Source organism: Rhea pennata, chromosome 5 (assembly GCF_028389875.1).
Source record: "Rhea pennata isolate bPtePen1 chromosome 5, bPtePen1.pri, whole genome shotgun sequence".
In the NCBI taxonomy this organism is placed as follows: domain Eukaryota; kingdom Metazoa; phylum Chordata; class Aves; order Rheiformes; family Rheidae; genus Rhea; species Rhea pennata.
This window is the reverse complement of record NC_084667.1, coordinates 42,873,380-42,890,759: the sequence shown is the minus strand read 5'-3', so window position 1 is coordinate 42,890,759 and position 17,380 is coordinate 42,873,380. Positions and strand designations below refer to the sequence as shown.

The following is a 17,380-nucleotide window of genomic DNA, read 5'->3' as shown; positions in this document are numbered from 1 at the left end:
GCTTCCTCACAGCTGCAGCCGGCAGGGGTTGAGCTCTGTTTCATCCTTGAAACGGGGCCAGAGGCTGAGCTCACTCCCTGCCTGTCCATTAGCAGCCCCGAGCCCCTCCTTCGGCATCCCTAATTCTGTTAAGGAGCCATCAGGCTCCTAATGGAGGCCCCATGGTCGATCCTGATGCAATTCAGCGGAAAGCGTGGGGCCTAGAGGGCTCCTCCGCTCCTGCCCACACCGCTCCCTGATGTGTGTGTGGGGGGAGGGGGCCACAGCCGGCGTCTCTGGGCCCCACATCCCCCATACAGAGGGTCGGGGGTGGTGCCAAGTGCTTGCGTGGCCACCCCAGCCCCTCATGGCTGCTGGCTCCGCTGTGGAGATGGGGGTGGAATAGGTGCTGATCCGATTAATGCCTCTTCTCCGGCGCTGGGACCCTCCATTACCGTCTTTCCACTTGACCTGTTGTGGCCACTTCCCGCTCTGGCTGTAATTCAATTACTGCGGGTGAACGGGCTCCATGGGGATGGGGTGAGGCCCTCACCGCACACTTATTTACCAGCACGGCTGTGCTGCTCTGCCCTGTACGCTATCTACCCTAGCAGCCCGGGGAGCCAGAGGGTTGGGAGGAGGCGGGTGTTGCAGGCTGGCTGTGTGCTGCAGCTGGATGGGGGGCAGTCCCAGGATCTTTGCTGTGGGGAGAGGGGGAGGGTGGCTGTGGGGGGAGGACAGGAGTGCCAGCTGCCCCTGGGGGGGATGGGGTGGAGGACCATGTGCCCTGGGGTCTACGGCTGTCCCCAGGTGTAGGCAGGAGCCCACCCAGGGTCTGGGCCGGAGGTGGAGCGCCATAACCCTGACAGATTGCCCTGGTGCGTTCTCGATGGTATGCGCAGCTGGACAGCAGATGGCCCTTCCGGCCGCACTCTCGATGGCTCCCTGCCGCGCCCCGCGCGGGGGGACGCGAGCTGGGGTAAGTGGACCTCCTCGCCCAGCTCCCGGCCGCAGGCGGCGCCTCTGCCCCCGCCGACGGGGCCCTCTGAGAGGCTGGGGGAGGGGCCCCCCAGCCCCCTTCTCGGTGGCATCTCCCCCCGCCCGGGCCGGGGGCACAGGGCAGCCCTGGCCCGTCTCTCCGTGACGCCTCCGGCCCCTCCTGGCGGGGGCACGCGCGGGCGGGAGGCGGGGCGCGCGGCTGTCGCGGCCACGCGGCCACGCCGCCGCTCTAGCCGGCCGCGCTCTATGGCGGGGCGGGGCGGGCGGCGTCACGAGGCGGGGCCGCGGTGCATATGCAGCGGGGAGGGGGGGGGGCGCTTATGAATATGCAGCGCGGCGGCGGCGAAGAGGGGGGTGAGCGCGGCCACGGCCAGCGGCGGCGGCTCGTCCCGTCCCGTCCCGTCAATCCCGTCCCGTCCCGTCCCGTCCCGTGCGGTCGGAGCCCTGGGCGGGAGGAAGGGAGGAGCGAGCTCGCCGGCAGAGCGGGGACGGCCCGGGAGCGGGGCGGGGCGGGGCTGCAGCGGGAAGGGGAGCGGTGGGAGAGCGGAGCCGCGGTACGCCGAGCCGTGCCGTGCCGTGCCGTGCCGTGCCGTGCCGTGCCGGGGCCGCGCGGGGCGCCGGGCCGCTCCCGGTAGGGAGGAGGGATGGCGCCGGGGGGAGGGCTCAGGGCCGGGAGTACCCTGCGAGCGGCCCTGGCGGGGCTCCCGCGCCGTGTCGGGGCGGGGGCGCCGGGAGCGGCGGCCCCTCGGGGAGCTGCGGGCGGCGGGCGCGGGCGCATCCCGCTGCGCGGGGGAGCCGCGGCCCGCGGGCGCCAGCGCAGCCCTGCTGCCCGCTCTGGCCGCTGTGACCGCCAATCGAGCAGGGGCCGCGTTGCCGGGGCGACGGGAGCAGGCCGCGGCGGGGGGACTGCGCCCCTCCCCCGCCCGTGCCGCTCGCGCGCCGCGACCCTCGCCTCAAATCGCGCCGGGCCGGGCCGGGTGCGCCCGGGCCTGCCGAGGGGCTGGGACAGGGCCTGGCCGGCCGGGGAGGGGGGAAGGGGGCGCCCGGGGCCGATGGCTTCCAGATGTGCCCTCGCCGGCGCTGTTTATCCCGCTTTGGCCGGGGCGGCCGTGACGCCGGCTCCCCCGGGGCAGGGGGAGGGAGGCCGGCGGCGAGAGGGAGGGCGAGTAGGGCGCCAGCAGTGAGCAACGGGACAGCTGGGCCCAAACAGAGGGCAGTGGGGGCTTGCGCCACCACCGCGCCCCCCCCCCCCACGTCGCAGGCCTTTGGGGCAGGAGGAGCGGGGCAGGGCGTGGAGGGAAGGAGGGAGCGAAAAAGAGGAGAGGGCAGGGCAGGGCTGGGAGGAGGAGGAGGCGGCGGCACTGAGCGAGTTTTTCCTGTCCCCGCAGCGTTCTTGAGTCACGGGAGCTCCAGCAACGCCAGTGTGAGCCAGGTGCCAGCCTCAGGACGTGTCCTCCTTGCCTGGCTCGCGTTCCCCCTTCCTGTCCCATCCCGGACATGAGGCCGCTGTGGGGAAGGTGAGTGCCGCAACTCTGATCCCGGCCGGCTGGTGAGAGGGATGGGACAGGTTGGCAGTGTGCGGCACAGGCCAAGTGTTTGCAGTCTATGCTACCGGCAACCTGGGGGTTGGCACAGTTCCTGAGGGGTTTGGCATGAGTGCAGTGCGGGTTTGGTGTGCTGCGGAGGCTGTTGGCACAGCGTCCAGGGAGCTGATAAAGGTTAACTGATGGCAGGCATGCTCTGTCGGTGTTGGTACTGGCAGAGGATTGGCCTGGCGTCTCAGGCTCTAGGCTGACTCTGGCTTGACATGGTGTAGAGGGCTTGGTACAAGTTCACTGAGAGTGACGCACTTTGTGCAGGTTAGTGCAAACCAACTAGAGGGATCACATATGGGCTGGGGGTTGATGCATTACCTGGAGGGTTGGTCCAAATTAATCGGGGACCGGCATTCTGTTTTGGGGTTGGTACAGGTTAACAGAAGAATGTCATGCTGTATGTGGTTTGATACAGCATTTAGGGGTTTAGGACAGGCTCACTGAGGGTTGCTATAAGTAGGAATTGGCATGATGTTTTGCGGTGGGGTGGGGTAGGTTCACAGCGTGCAGAAGTCTGTCCAGGTGAACAAGGACAGGGTTCATACAAGGTGGGCTTAGCTTGGTGTTTGAGGGGTTTGCAAAAGTGTGCAAGAGATGGTACAGGCAGACTGGGGGTTGATGCAGCATTTCGGGTTACTTCACTGTGCCACAGTTGGTGTAAGCAAGCTGAGGCTTAGGACAAAGGCTGGTACAGGTGAATAGAGGGCTGGCAGTGTGATAGGGGTTGACTCAGGGCTTGAGTGCTGGTACAGGCGAAGGAGAGGGTTGATGCAGTGCTGGGAGGTTGATACCATAGTGCAGAGGGGCACAGGTGAAGTGGAGGTTGGCACAGTGTGAGAGTAGAGGAGGCAGCTGGCCAGCATGATGCCTTGGGTGTGGGTCCTGTGGACATCAGAGCCCAGACAGGACGCACGGACACTTCTAATGCCCCCCCCCCTCTCTCCAGGAGCTGACTGCACCAAGCCTGCTGAGCCTCAGCCCCTGTTTCACCATGGCCTCCCAGCCTCAGCCCCTGCACCCTCCATTGCCCTGTGCCTCCGCCAAAGGCAGCACTGGGCTGGTGGCAGGCAGCCCTGAGAAAGGTAGGTCCCTTATGCAAGGTTGGGCAACACTGGTTTTGAGGGGTGCCAATCTGGTGTGCAGTGGGCCTTTCCTCCCTGGGGGTGCCAGGGCAGGGGAGGCAGACGGCCTCCCGGCTCATGTCCGAGGTCTACCAGAGAGAGGAGTTTGCTGTTCCTAGGCCAGAGTAGCAGATTCTCCAACACGTTGTTTTTCTCCTGGCATCTCTCACAGGCAGTGCTCGCCCCAAACCGCCCGTCCGGCCCAAACCTCGTGTGCTGCCCAAGCCAGCTGTGCCTGCCAAACCCTGCCTCCCGCAACCCCCACCGGGGCCGCGCCACCCTCGCCCTGAGCTGCCCTCGGCTGAGAAGATCAACCGCCTGGCAGGGCCCAAGCCATATGCTGGGAGCAGCTCTGGAGGGGCTCTCAAACGCCCCTCCTTCAGCATCAAGTCGCCTGAGACCCCCAATGGGAAGGGGCTCTCGTCCCCTCCGCTTTCAGCTGCGGGGGACTTGAGTTTGACCCCCACTGATGAGGTCTCTCCGGCTCCACTGACACCCTCTCGCAAAGGCCCAGCTACCTTCAAGGTCACGCCAGTGCCAGTGGCGGCCAAGCTGGAGCGATTCCCTGGCACCACCGTGGAAGAGATCCTGGCCAAGATGGACAGCAAGGAGGGCCCAGGAAGCCCTGACCGGGCCAGACTCTCTCCCTTTTGCCCTGATGCCCCCTCTCGCTTTGGATCCAAGACCTTCACCGCCTTCCGGAGACGTCCTAGCAGGGAGGCTGATGGAGAAGCCCCCAGTGAAGCCCGCCAGGCACCCCTGCCATCTGGGGCTGAGCTGGGCATTGGGGATGATGGATGCCCAATCTCTGAGATGAGGTGAGCGGTGGGGGACGGATCCCTGGGGGTGAGAGGGCACGGGGAAGGCGTACACCGCTGCAAACAGCACCGGGGATGGAGTAACGGGAATTGAAAGAGAGCTGAGGTCTGGTCCTCAGCACGAGGATAGCGTTTCTCCTAACCAGACGGTGCCTTGAGCTGCCTTCGTGGGAAGGCTGGGTCACCCGCGACAGCTCTGGGTGGTTTTGTTAAAACCACAGGAACAGGCTGTCCTAGTTGAGGAACTGCTTCCACGCTTGCAGCCTTCTGAGGGCTGGGAACTGAGCCAGCCGGCCATGCTGCTGCCCAAACAGGGGCCGCCCTGAGAGCACGAATAACGGGGTCACTGCCCCAGGGAAATGCTCCCTTTTTCTTCTCCTCACTATTTTTCTTCTGCCTGCTCATGCCAAGGCAGAGAGACCCCAGACTTGCGCTACTCCTGGCTGCAGGATGTCCTGGTTTGGAGCCAACGGCTGGCTGTGCTCCTGAAAGCTGGGCACCTCCGGGAGTGAGGCAGGGGCTATTTAAAGCTAGAGTGTGAGAAACTTGTTCTCCAAAGGACAGAAAACTCCGGAAAGGGGATTGCTGCTCATTTCTCTTCCTCCCTGCTGCAATCAAAAAATTTCTGATGATTCAGTGTCTGTTTTGGGCACTGCTTGGAGTGGATTATGGGCCTGTTGCGGTTCACCCGATTGCTGCCTGACCCCTTCCTCCTGTGGGCAGAGCCAGGCGGTTTGGGGCTGGGAGACGCGTTGGCTGGTGGATGGGAGAAGAGAGCAGAGGCGTGTGAGGGATTTACCCTTCTTCCCCATTTCTCTCTGGCAGCGGCTCCCCCCCAGCCGGCCCGAGCTGTGCCGGGGACCCCCACGGACGCTGGAGGCCGCCTTCTCCCCCTGACGTGAGTTCTCGCCTCGCCGTCCGGCGCTGCGGCAGCTCTGCTCCTGGGCTCTCTCCTTCGGGGCTCTCCTGTCTCCTCCGGGGCTCCCTCTGTGCGGGGTGCGTGTCTCTCCTTCCTCCTTTGGGCGCAGACTGTCCTGGGGAATGGAGGTACCCTGTGCTGTGCCCCCAGCTCCCACACTGCATGAGTGCTGGGTCAGGCTCCTGTGGGGTGTGTGTGGGGAGGGTGGTTTTTTGGGGCTCAGCTGTGCAAACGCAGTGCCAGGCTGGAGGCAGGGAGCAGCTGTGAGTCACCAGCGGGCATTTGGTGACCTGGCAGGTGTGTGGCGGGGCGGGCCCTTTCCGGCTCCCTGCTGCCTCCCCCCCATACTCAGGGTGCTGGGTCTCCCCAGCCACAGAGAAGTAACTCCACAGGCTCATGGCAGGGCTTGCACCCCTCTCCTGGGTGCCCAGCTGCCCAGTGGGGTGGGTTCGGGGTGTGGGGGGATTTTTACTTATTTTTACTTCCTCCTGCTTCAGTTTTTCCTCTCTGTTTCTGTCCGTCTCTGAGCGTGCTACAGGGGATGTGTGGGGGGGTACTAAAGGGGGTGGAGGGGCAACTGGGGGCAAGAGGTAGAGGCTGGATCAGGGCTCTGGGCATTGCCATGCCCTGCAGGGCAAGGAGCATAGATGGGAACCAGTGGGAAACTGGGAGCTGCCTGGCCTGAGTCACATGGGAAATGGTCCTGATGCTGCCAGGAAGTGTGGGCACCTTCTGCCTTGGGGATTGGGGATGAAGAGGAGGGGGAAAGGGTAGCACCAGTGCCTGAATTTGGCGCTACCCTCCTGCACTCAGAGAGCAGGAGCTGGGAAGTTCCTGCTGAGTGACTTGCCCTCCACTCTGCTCTTTCTGCAGCTCTCTTCTCTCCAGTCAGGCACCCTTGGACCCCCTGGCTCCCCAAGGCCCCCCGCCTGCTCGGCCCTGGCTCCAGGAGCTCCTTTCCGGCCTGCTGAGCTCTCTGCCTCAGCCCCTGGCTCTCCTGATGCGCCCCCGGAGCTCCTGGCCCCTGGCTCCCCCACCCCGGCACCCGGCTCGCCTGAACCTCCTGCTCGGCCTCCAGCTGAGGTCTCGGCTGCCTCCATCCAAGCCCCTGGAGCTCCCTCCTCCGCAGCTGAACCCTGGCTCAGCATCTCCCGTTCCCCTGGCTCCCCGCACACTCCCAGTGAAGGATCTCCTGACACTGCCAGCCCCCCAACTCCGGGCACTCCTGAACTGCCCCCCAGAGTCGCTTGCTCCCCTGGTTCTCCTGAGGCTGTCACTGGGTCCCCAGGTCCCCCCAGCCCAGACTCGGAACCTCCTACTAGAGTCTCTCGTCCCCCGGGCTCCCCGGAGGGACCTGATGACTCCCCAGTGTCCCGAAGATCCCCTGATGACTCCCAGGGTCCCAATTTCAGCTCTCTTTCCTCTTCCAGAGACTCGGGGCTCCGACGCTCTTCAGAGGGGGTGTTGCAGCCTCCAACTCAAGGGCAGGGCATGGGGCAGCTAGGGGGCTCCTTGAGTGCTCTTCCCCATCCTGGGGACCCCCCGTCGAAGTGGTCATTGGGCAGCGAGTCCAGCTGGAGCCTTTCCCAGTCCTTTGAGTGGACATTTCCCTCGCAGGCTGCCCCGCGGGGTGCCAGGCGAGTTGGTTCACCCCCGAGGTCGCCCATTCGTGAGGCAGCTGACTCGGGGCTCTCTGAAGAGGGCGAGTCAGATGGGGAGGGTCCTTCCCCCAGCCCCCCAGGCTCCCAGGTGGACAGTGGATCTGAAGAGCCCAGTTCCGAGGTGGCCAAGAGCCAGGGAGCAGAGGGGGATCTGTGTCCGGGTGGTCCTGTGGCCCAGCGAGAGGCCAAGGGCTCCGCAGAGGAGAAGGAAGAAGAGCAGGATGGCGCCACGTGCCGCGGCCTGCTGTGTGTGATGGAGCCTGACCAGGACCCAGCTGAGGCTGAGCCCCCTGCCCAGCCCTGCCTCATTTGCAAGGTGGCCCCGCAGGATCTGGATCCTGTGGCCTCTGAGGCTGACTCAACCTGGGAGGTGGCATGCGCAGGCAGCCGCCCAGTAAATCTGCAGGGCCCTGGTGGGCCAGGCCAGGGCGAAGGATCTTCCGAGACCTCAAAGCACCCCGATGCCCATGCCGACCCGGGCTGGCTGACCGAGCTGCTGGCATCGCCCGTGGCCCACACTGCGGGGCACAGCTCTCCAGACACGGAGGGGCCAGAGGTAAGGCTCTGGGGGAGGCGTGTGGCTCTGCGGTGGGAAGGGTTAATGCCTCTCTCTGTGTGTGTTGGTGTGGCTAGGCTCGTCCCCAGTGGGGCTGGGCCTTGCCAGAGCAGGCAGAGCAGTCGGACGGGTTGGGTGGAGGCTGAGCTGGAGCGGAGCACGCCATGCCGGCAGGAAGAGCTGGGGTGGGGCTGGATGGCGAAAGCAGTCTGAGCCGCGTGCGTGCGCGCGCAGGGCCCGCTGGGGAGCCATGGCTGGCGAGTCGGGCACCACGGCCATCCTCCGGAGGCTGCTGGCCAACCTGGAGCTGCGCGACGAGTTGGGGAGGGCTCGGCCCACGCATGCCTGGGAGGGGGCCTGGGAGGGGCCCTGGGAAGGCACAGGCGCTGTGAGTACCCCCAAGCTGTCCGGCAGCTCCCGGCCTGGGGAGTGGGTGGGAGAGGGCAGGCAGCAGGATCTGGCCCCTCCTTGGGAAGGGGCCTGGAGTGCAGCATCTCTGTGGCTGTGCTCCGTGGCCCTGTCTCACCTTTCTGACCCTTTCCCTACCAGGACTTGCTCGGCTGGTCACGGAAGGACCTGCGCAGTGAATTTGGCATCGGGGGATCTCACCAAGCTGGTGCCTTTGATTGGACCCACGAACCGACAGCTGGGAAGAGAGACTGGCCTGGTGAGACGGAGCAGGACCAGGAGTTTGGTGCCAAGTCCAGCTGGGACAGCACCCACAGTGTTGGTGATGCGAATCGGCAAGATGGGGCCTTCGGCACTGCCAAGAGGGACTGGGGGAGCGATTACAAAGGGCCAGAGCTAATGGGGGAAACAAGATTGAGTGACAGTGACTGGTCTAGCTCCCGTGCCGCAGGCGAAAGCTGCATACAGGATCAAGACTTCAATGCTGGCAAACCCAAGTGGAGCACCGGCTATAGCTTGGACAGTGCTGGCAGCCAGGAGGAGATCAGCCCTGGGAAGGCTGACTGGAGCAGGACCTACAGCTTGGGCCATGGCCAGCAGCAGGACAAGGAGCTGAGCTCCAGGCAGCCCAGTTGGGCTGGCAGATATGGCTCTGGGGATGCAGAGACCCGGGATGGGGACATCACACCTGCCTGGGCTGGTGAATATGGCACCAGTGATGCAGAGATCAAGGACAGGGAGATCACCCCAGACTGGGCCAGTAAATACAGCAAGAGAGACACTGAGACGAAGGATGAGGATTTTACACTGGGCTGGGCTGGCAGATCCAGCACGGGGGACACTGGGACCCCAGAGAAGGAGTTTTGTTCCAGTATGCCAGCCTGGGACAGCAAATACAACACTAAGGACATGGAGAACCAAGACAGGGAGTTCAGCCCCAGCAGACCAGCCTGGGACAGCAAATATAGCACCAGGGATATGGAGAGCCAGGACAGGGAGTTCAGCCCCAGCAGACCAGCCTGGGCTGGTGAATACAGCACCAGGGATATGGAGACCCAAGACAGGGAGTTTAGCCCCGGCCGACCAGCTGAGGCCAGGGCTACAGAGAGCCAGGACAGGGAGTTCAGCCCCAGCCGACCAGCCTGGGCTGGTGAATACAGCACCAGGGAGATGGAGACACAGGACAGGGAGTTTAGCCCTGGCCGACCAGCTGAGGCCAGGGCTATAGAGAGCCAGGACAGGGAGTTCAGCCCCAGCCGACCAGCCTGGGCTGGTGAATACAGCACCAGGGAGATGGAGACCCAGGACAGGGAGTTCAGCCCCAGCAGGCCGGCTGAGGCCAGCGAATACAGCCCCAGGAACACGGAGAGCCAGGACAGGAAGTTCAGCCGCAGCAGATCAGCTTGGGATAGCGAATACACCCCCAGGGAAATGGAGACACAGGACAGGGAGTTTAGTCCCAGCAGATCAGCCTGGGCCAGTGACTACAGCTCTACAACCCCTAAAAAGGAGAATAGAGAGTTCAGTCCTGGCCGGCTGAGTTGGGCTGGTGAATGCAGTGTTGGCCAACCTGAGCCAGCAAACGCTTTCAGTGTCAGAAAAGGAGACTTACCCAGCTCCTGTGCCCCTGATCGCCCAGCTCGAGATCCTGACTGGAGAAGCACTGACAAGCAGGAGTGTGGTACCATTGGCAGCAGGGACTGGGGTGAAGAACTTAGCCTCAGCGGAGCTGAGCACCAGAACCAATTTGGCATCATTGGGACAGACCGGGTGGCAGATCCCTCCAGGGCTGGAGCTTCATTGGATGGCCTGGCACCCTGGGCCAGTGAAATTAGGTCCAGGGAACTGCAGGAGCCCCCTGAGCCCAGGGAAACACTAGGAGACTGGCAAAGGGATCTCTCCTTCAGCAGCTTGGATGCTATGAGCTGCCTGGGCCCTGCTGACACTGACGGGGGTGGACCAGGCCAAATAGCCTGGGATCAGGGCCCAGGCAGCCTGCCTGTCCCCAGCAGCTCTGCTCTGCCCAGGGAGGCCCGAGTGGAAGAACCAGATTGGAGCCAACAACTCGGCGACACTAGCTGGAGCGTGGAGCTGTGTGACCCCTCGGCTGAGGCCAGGGAGACAGAGGCTGGGCGCCAGGAGTGGGCTAGCGCATTTGGTGCCCGGTGTGCAGCCCGGAACCGGGACTTCAGTGCCATGGAGCAGAAGGGGGAAGCTGGCACCAGCTTGGAGGATGGGTAAGGAGGGGGCTGGCGGTGGGACTGTGGCCAAGGGGAGGGATTTTTGCCCCTTTGGGTGGTGGCATGGGGTGGCTTGGAGTTTGCAGCCACCCCATAGCAGGGAAACCTGCTCCCTCTGGCCCTGGGCGACCAGAGCTCTTCCCCAGCCTCTAAATTTCCCCATGTTGCTTCTGGCCCCACAACTCAAGCGGGAGCCTTGTCAGGGCCTGGGTTTCAACTTGTCCCAACAGGATCTGCCGTCAGGGTTTGCAGGAAGAGGTTATGCCTTTGGGACATACTGTGCTGGTCTCCTTCCAGTGTGGGTAGCCACACACAAAGATCAGGGGCTTACAGGGTTCCCTCCGCCTCCCGAGGAGGTGACAGAGTTGTTGCTGTGCCGTTATCTTCCCCTACTAGGACGTGGGAACCCCATAACTTGATTTCAGCCAAATTTAAGGGGCTGGGAGTTCCCAAAATAATAAACCCCCATGAACTGCATGAGTGTAAGGATCCCAGGGGACTGGGACAAAAAGTCCCACTGGCCTCAAGAAGGTCCCAGCCTTGGTCCTGCTGTTATTAGACAGCAGAGAACCCCCACCCACTGCCTTGGGAACTGTTGGTTTCCTGCTGCGAGCGCCTTCCTTTGCCCAAGGGAAGGGGAGGGGAGAGATGAGTTTCCTCCCCTGGCTCAGGAGGATTTATGGCTCCTCCAGGAATTGCTACCTTTCCTTGACTGGACCCCATGTCACACCTCCCTTCCCCACCCCTGCGAGCTCCTCTGCCCTGGGGATGTTTTTGCAGGAGGTGGCCCCAATCCCAGCCTGCCTCCTCCTGCTCCTTGGGTCCCCTGGGTCATGTCTCACCGATGCCTGGGCCTGGTGCCTTCCCAGCTGTCTCCTGAAGGCTGCTGCCTGCCTTTTGGGGTCTAACCCCTCTCTCTGCGCCTCTGCTCCATTAAACCCAATGGGGAGAGGTGGCCTGAGCCCTCTGAGGGTTTGGTGCTCTCTATGCCTTCCCCAGCCTCCAAATTCTCTGCTAACCCTTGGGAAGGGATTTTGGGGGCACTTTCCAGAGGTACTACTCCCTTGATTGGATTCTCCCGTAGCCCTTGGCAGATGACACCCTAAGGGGAGGGGGAGAGTCCTGGACAGTTGAGCTCTGTCCCCAGCTTGCCCCATGTCTGTGGAAGCAGTGTTAGGCCCTCTCCGTGCCTCATTTTCCCCAGGAGGGTGCTGGGGAGCAGTCGAAGGCACACGGAGCTGGGAAAGGGCTGGTGTTAAACTGGAGCTGGAGGAACTATGGGGTCTTGTCTTGTCTGTCTGAGTAGAAGCCCTGCAGGCACCTGTCTCTCGGACTGCAGCCCAGTGCTGGAGGATGCTCTAGCCGACCCCCCAGTCACAGCATTTCCCCTGGATGAGCCGCCAGCCCTGCTCCAGAGGCGCAGCTCCACGGATGAGAGGGACCTGCCCGAGCTGGCATCTACCTTGCACAGCCCCAGGGTCTCCCCTCCACTGCCAGAGGCTTCTAGTGAGACCCTGCCGGAGATGGAGAACCAAGAGGCCCTCTTGGACCACCCAGATGGAAAGAGACCACCAATCTGGGAGGAGAAGCGGCTGTCCTGGGCCACCCCTCAGCCTGAGGGACCTGGGGACCTCTCTGGGCACGAATTCACCTTCCTGGAGGTGAGTAAAGAGTGGGCAGCATCTGCCCCCCCTCATACAGCCCTGGAGGAGCCCAGCAGTCAGGGAGATGCTTGTCTCGGGGGCCTGAGTGGTTCTTGTCCCCTCTAGTCCTTAGCCTCCCCGGAGAGGCAGGCTGCAAATTTGCCCCCCCCCCCACACACACACTGTAGGCATGTGGCTACCTTTCCCTTCCCACCTTCTGCTCTGGGGGCCTGTGGGCCCCCTGGGCTAGCTGGGTTGGTGGGGTGTGGGCCCTGGGGCTCCTCAGTGCTCGGCACTGACCTCTTGCGGGGGCTCTGCAGGACACGGAGGTCCTGGACAGCACTGTGTACCGCAGCAAAGCCCAGCTGGGTCGCAAACGGGGGCACCGGGCACCTGCCCTCCGTCCTGGGGCTGCTGCGGAGGGTGACAGCTGGATCTTCCAGGACTCGACAGGTGAGAGCCCCCAGGGCGGTGGCAGCAGGAGAGGGTCCCCATGGCTGTATGGCTGTGGCAAAGGTCTCCAGGCACTCAGAGTGGCCTGCAGCATGACCTCATGGCCTCGGCCTCATGCTCCTGTGGTGACACTGTCCCCTGCACCCACCTCGCAGAGCCCGGTGCAGCCCATGTGACAGCATCCTCCGATGAGGAGGCAGCGGAGGAACCCAAGAGCCGTCGGGCGCGAGCATCCCTGTCGGGTAAGGGGGTCAAGGTGCCGCTCTTCCCTGGTCTGAATGCATCTGCCCTCAAGGTAAGACTCACTGGGACCCCAATCAAGCAGGGGGGTGTGTCCCAGCCAAGCTGTGCAGGCATCTCTGCCCTCTTGGGAGGGGAGGATTTGGGGAGGGGAAACAGGCAGGAGGCAGCCGCAGGGATGGCTGGAGGTGGGTGGTGCTGGGAGGGACAGGGGAGGATGTGAGGGGGTATTTTTGGAGAGGGTGCTGAGAGCCCAATTCCACCTCCCTGATGTCCCTAGGCCAAGCTGAGGGGCCGGAACCGCTCTGCTGAGGAGGGGCCGCAGCTGGGGGATGGCAAGCTGACTCCTGCCAAGGACCCACATGTGCAGCGCTCCAAGTCCTGCAAGATCCCCAGCTTGAGTGGGAAACCCCTGGCACTGCCCCCCAAGCCGGAGAAATCCTCAGGGTGAGTGTAGGGCACTCAGGGACGGTTGCAGTGAGCAAGGGGAGTAGGACACCTGGGAGAGGGAGCCTTGGGCGGGTTCTTTACTGGGAGGAATATTAGGGGGGACTGTGGTGATAGATGGGTGTGGAGAGTGGATGTTGTCACTTGTAGTGTCTGTTGGTGGGGGCTTGGATGGCCAGGGAGGAATACCTGGGGTTGTTAATGCCTTAGCTGTACCTTTGTGCAACTGTTGTTGATGTTTGCGTTGGCCCAGGGGTGTTGGTGAGCAAATATGCCTGCCTATTTTGTGACAGATGAGGCTGAAACTGTGGTTGTGGAGAGGGTGCTGAAGGATTTGAAGGTGTTGTGAGGATGTTATCCAGTTAGGTGCCTTGGTGAGGGCTGTAGCTGGTGGTATATGGGTGCTTGGAGCAGTGGTGAGTGTGGGGAGTTTTTTAGGGGCAGAAGTGTGGTGAGGGTGTTTTAGAGGAGTAAAGGGATATTGATGGGTACGAGAGGGGGGCGGAAGTGTCAGTGGGCTACTGGCAAGGGTGGTGGTTGCCAGTATGCGGAGGTGTTGGAGTATTGAGGCTGTCAGTGATATAGATAGGGTGTTAAAGCACGGTAGGACAGCAGTGTGGAGGTCTGAGCAGAGCAGCAGGTGTGAAGGGGCATTTGGTAGGGTGTTAGAGCACAGCAGGACAGCAGCGTGGAGGTCTCAGTGGAGCGCTGGGTGTGAAGGGGCATTTGGTAGGGTGTTAGAGCACAGCAGGACAGCAGCATGGAGGTCTCAGTGGAGCGCTGGGTGTGAAGGGGCATTTGGTAGGGTGTTACAGCACAGCAGGACAGCAGCATGGAGGTCTCAGAGTGGCTGGTGTGGGGGGGCATCAGGGGATGCTGGAGGTGCCGGTGGAGATGCAGAGGTGTCAGGTGTGAGGAGAGTGGTGTGGGTGTAGGGAAGCAGGGGGCACTGGGGTGTTGGGCACTTCTGGGGTGTCCAGAAGAGTTGGCCCAACATTGACTGGCATGTGGAGATCTCAGCAGGGTGTTGGGGTGTCAATGGGTGTGCAGCAGTCTTGAAGCTTTGGGCAGCAATGCAGGCCTTGGTGAGGTGGTTGGAGGTACTGGAGGCTGTGCAGGGGGGCCTGGGAGAAGTGATGCAGCATCAGTGGGCTGTTGGAGGCTACGTTTGAGTCCTGCGGCCGCTGGCCCTGAGGAGCGCAGCGATGGGGTTAGCATTTCTGACGTCTGCAGCCGCCGGCAGGCTGGGCCAGGGCCTGGTGGGAGCGGGGACCTGGGAGGAAGCTTTACTGGGTCTGGCTTTTCCAGGGCCTGTTGCCTGGGAGAGTCGGGCTGCTCCACCCTAAACAGTGCTTGGGCCAAAGCCCTTAAAGGTGCAGCTGCCTCGGGTCGGCCGGCCCCAATCCCGCTCGCTTCCTGCTCTCCTGCCTGTCTCCGGCTGGCTGATCCCTCTGGAGCACAGGGAGCAGCAGCCAGAGTGAGGACATGAGGACCCTCTTTGCCGGGTCCTCCTGCACCCCTGAGGGGGCAGGTCAGGGGTCCTGGTTTGGGTGATGTCCCTAGCATCTCTAACGTGTTTTGGGGGGGGCTTGTGCCAATGCTGTACTGCTGCCTAATCCTTCCCTTCTCGGGTCCTCCCAGGTCAGATGCTTCGTCGCCCCACTGGCTGCAAGCCCTGAAGTTGAAGAAGAAGAAATCTTGAGCTAATCCGACGGGGTGAGTGTGGGAGCGGGGACAGGCCACGGCAAAAGCTGGACTCACGCGGCCCCCGTGGCCAGTCCCAAACATTGCCAGAGCCAGGTTCTCCCCTACCCAGCACCCACCAGGCTAGGGCCTATCCGGGTCCTCCCCCTACCGGCAGGGTCCCTCTCCCTGACTTCGCCACTGTGTTTCTTACAGGCTCCCTCTCCTGCCAGCGTGTTCCCGGGAGACTGACGGCCAGGCAGCCCCAGGATCCAGCCTGCTCGTGGCAGGACACACATACATACATCTATGCACTTTGTACGATGCTCGCGAGGTCGCTCCCCTACCTCCCCGAGTTCCTTCCCTCCCGTCCCCTCAGCCCCCACGCCTCCCTCAAGCTGTCCCTTCCTTTGGCCACCCTGCCCTTGTCCCTGTGTTCCTGAGGGATCCCCCCTCTCCTCCCCGCTCTCATATAACCCTCCAGACAAAGAGCAACAGGTCAATATTTTGGTGCCACTTTGACAAGACAATAAAACATTTTTGGTTGGTTTTGAGGGGTCTGGTTCTTCTCCATGCCCCCCTCACCCCTTTCTCTGCACCCTGGAGGAGGCTGTGGCTCTGGTGGTGGGGGGGGACCCTGGTGTGGAGACTGCCAGCAGGAGGAGCTCTCAGCCCTCCTATGGCTGCAGCAGAGACATCTTGGCCCTCCTGTGGCCCCGTGGCCCCTGTGCTGTTGCCCCCTGCACCTGCACAGGCACCCAGCAGCAACCCGCAGCGGGTGCAGGCACAGCCCCATGCACCCTGTGGCTCCCTGCACCAGGGCAGAGGGTGCGTACACAGCTACGTGCACACTCCCGGGGCTGTGTTTTCAGTCAGCCACATGCAGACCTGTTTGCGCACGTGTGTGACCCCCGGCAGCCCACAGAGCCAAACTTGTGACTCATGCACCGCTCGCTCCCCATCCTCACGGCGGGACTTGCTTTCAAACCCGTGGCCCCAAGGAGGAAAGCTGCTTGCAGGAAAAGCCCGGCATGGTGGCACGAGGGCCCTCACATCCTCCACAGCCTTGTGTTATGAAGCACCACGTGAGGAGAAGCTCACCAAATGGGCAAAAAGCTAACCTAAAAAGAGAAGCGCGAAAGCTGTTTTAGCTCTCTTCTTCCCCTGGGAGATTTTCTGCCAGCTCAGTGAGCTGAACTGGCATGGTTTCTCTCCTCTGTGCCCCATGCAATGCCAGGCAGGGCTTAGGGGAGCTCAGGGATCTTGTGGTCCCATGGTCTCCAGGTAGCTTCACATGCAAAATGGGTCCCTCGACTTGGTGCCCACTGGCTCTGAGGCACATACCCCTTGGGGACTTGCAGTGCCCTGGGCTCTTTGCCCAGCCTTTGATGGGAACCCAGAGCTGTTTTTTCCCGGCAGAGCCTAGCGGAAAAAGAGAGCGACAGAGGGAAAGATGTAGCTAAGGAGTTGTTCCCTGGTAGGATGTGAGTAACTCCAACTGGCTACAGCGGAAGTCGCCAAATCCCATGCCCAGGGAAAGCCAAAAGCTTCCCTTCCTGGCAAGGTGACCATCTCTGGGAGTTTGAGCGTCCCAGGGATCTCAGCCCCATGCAGGAGGTGTGCAGGGACAAGGGAAAGATATCAGCCCTGGGACCAAGGCTGCTGCAGAAACTGCCTCTGCTCTCAGACCCCTTCTGGGGCAGTTCAGGGAGAGGTGACTGCCTGTCCCATGGGCCACCGGCACCACCTGTTGGCAAGGTGGCTTTCATGCCATCCTCCAAACTGAGCTGTAGCTACTGCTGGTGTCCAGCCCTCAACATACCTAATGGGGTATTTCCCCTTACAGGACAAAGCAAAACCCAAAGTGCCCCCTGCTTGCCTTCATTTCCCCAGCCAGGCTGGGATTAACTTTACTTCTGCAAAAAGCGGCCATGCTGGTGCCTCGATGTGTCTTCAGAGTGAGATACTTTGAACTATCCCTCCACTTTAGCTCATTTGTGAGGTCCTGCTTGTTCCCAGCAGCTGCAAGCCCTCGCTTTTGTCTGGCTCCCAACCCAAATTCCTTAGGGCTGGAAGAAGCCTGGTGACCTGCCGGGGCAGCAGGGAAATCTCAGACTTTTATCTCCACTGCTCCCTTGAAGGGGTTGAGCAGCTCCTTGGGTCCGCCACGCGCGGTGATGCAGGGATCTAGGATTTGTGCCAAGCTGGACCCAGAGTAGCACCTCCAAAGCTGCCCAATAAATTATTCCCTGGGGATTAAAGAGCGACACTCACCGAAATCTCTGCTACCGTCTGCGGTCAGGCTGTGCCCGGGAGGAGGCGACTTGCTTATTGCAACGCACCTCCCCTCCCATGCTTGCAGAGGAGGAAGAAGCCGACAGAGATTTCGGCATTGTGTCCTAAAATGTTTTTGCTCAGGCTGGCCGGGAGTGAGGAAAACTCATCCCGGGATGAGAAAAGGGTTTGAGAGCAAGGAAGTGACTACCAGTTTTGGGCAGTCCCTTGCTTTCCACCTATTTCTATCATTATTTTAAAATGTTCCTTTGAAAGGCAGTTTACCAGGTTAAACATTTTTGCGTTTGATTCCACTCTTTTTTTTTTTTCTTATTGCACTCAAA

General features: G+C 62.1%; 1 protein-coding gene across 3 annotated transcripts; it reads left to right on the top strand.

The window, feature by feature from the left end:
- Positions 1-935: 935 nt before the first annotated feature.
- On the top strand, positions 936-15,316 carry TNKS1BP1 (tankyrase 1 binding protein 1). 3 transcript variants are annotated; one of them, XM_062577401.1, is made up of 13 exons: positions 936-958; positions 2,367-2,495; positions 3,520-3,655; positions 3,867-4,512; positions 5,338-5,410; positions 6,305-7,648; positions 8,198-10,293; positions 11,603-11,957; positions 12,260-12,392; positions 12,548-12,687; positions 12,913-13,079; positions 14,721-14,795; positions 14,979-15,316. In XM_062577401.1, exons 3-12 carry the CDS (start codon positions 3,565-3,567, stop codon positions 14,779-14,781), a joined length of 5,106 nt encoding a protein of 1,701 aa, XP_062433385.1. In that variant the 5' UTR covers positions 936-958; positions 2,367-2,495; positions 3,520-3,564; the 3' UTR covers positions 14,782-14,795; positions 14,979-15,316. The 3 variants fall into 3 exon arrangements, with proteins under 3 accessions (XP_062433385.1, XP_062433383.1, XP_062433384.1); XM_062577399.1 differs by lacking the exon at positions 936-958 and adding an exon at positions 1,307-1,332; XM_062577400.1 differs by lacking the exon at positions 936-958 and adding an exon at positions 1,520-1,609.
- The last annotated feature ends 2,064 nt before the right edge of the window (positions 15,317-17,380 follow it).

What these genes read in the sequence shown, in the direction of transcription:
- TNKS1BP1 (XM_062577401.1), top strand. Translation starts at nt 3,565, where the DNA reads ATGGCCTCCCAGCCTCAGCCCCTGCACCCTCCATTGCCCTGTGCCTCC. An exon ending in GGCCGCCTTCTCCCCCTGAC is followed by an intron (nt 5,411 to 6,304) that starts GTGAGTTCTCGC and finishes CTCTTTCTGCAG; the next exon opens with CTCTCTTCTCTCCAGTCAGG. An exon ending in AAGCCGGAGAAATCCTCAGG is followed by an intron (nt 13,080 to 14,720) that starts GTGAGTGTAGGG and finishes GGGTCCTCCCAG; the next exon opens with GTCAGATGCTTCGTCGCCCC.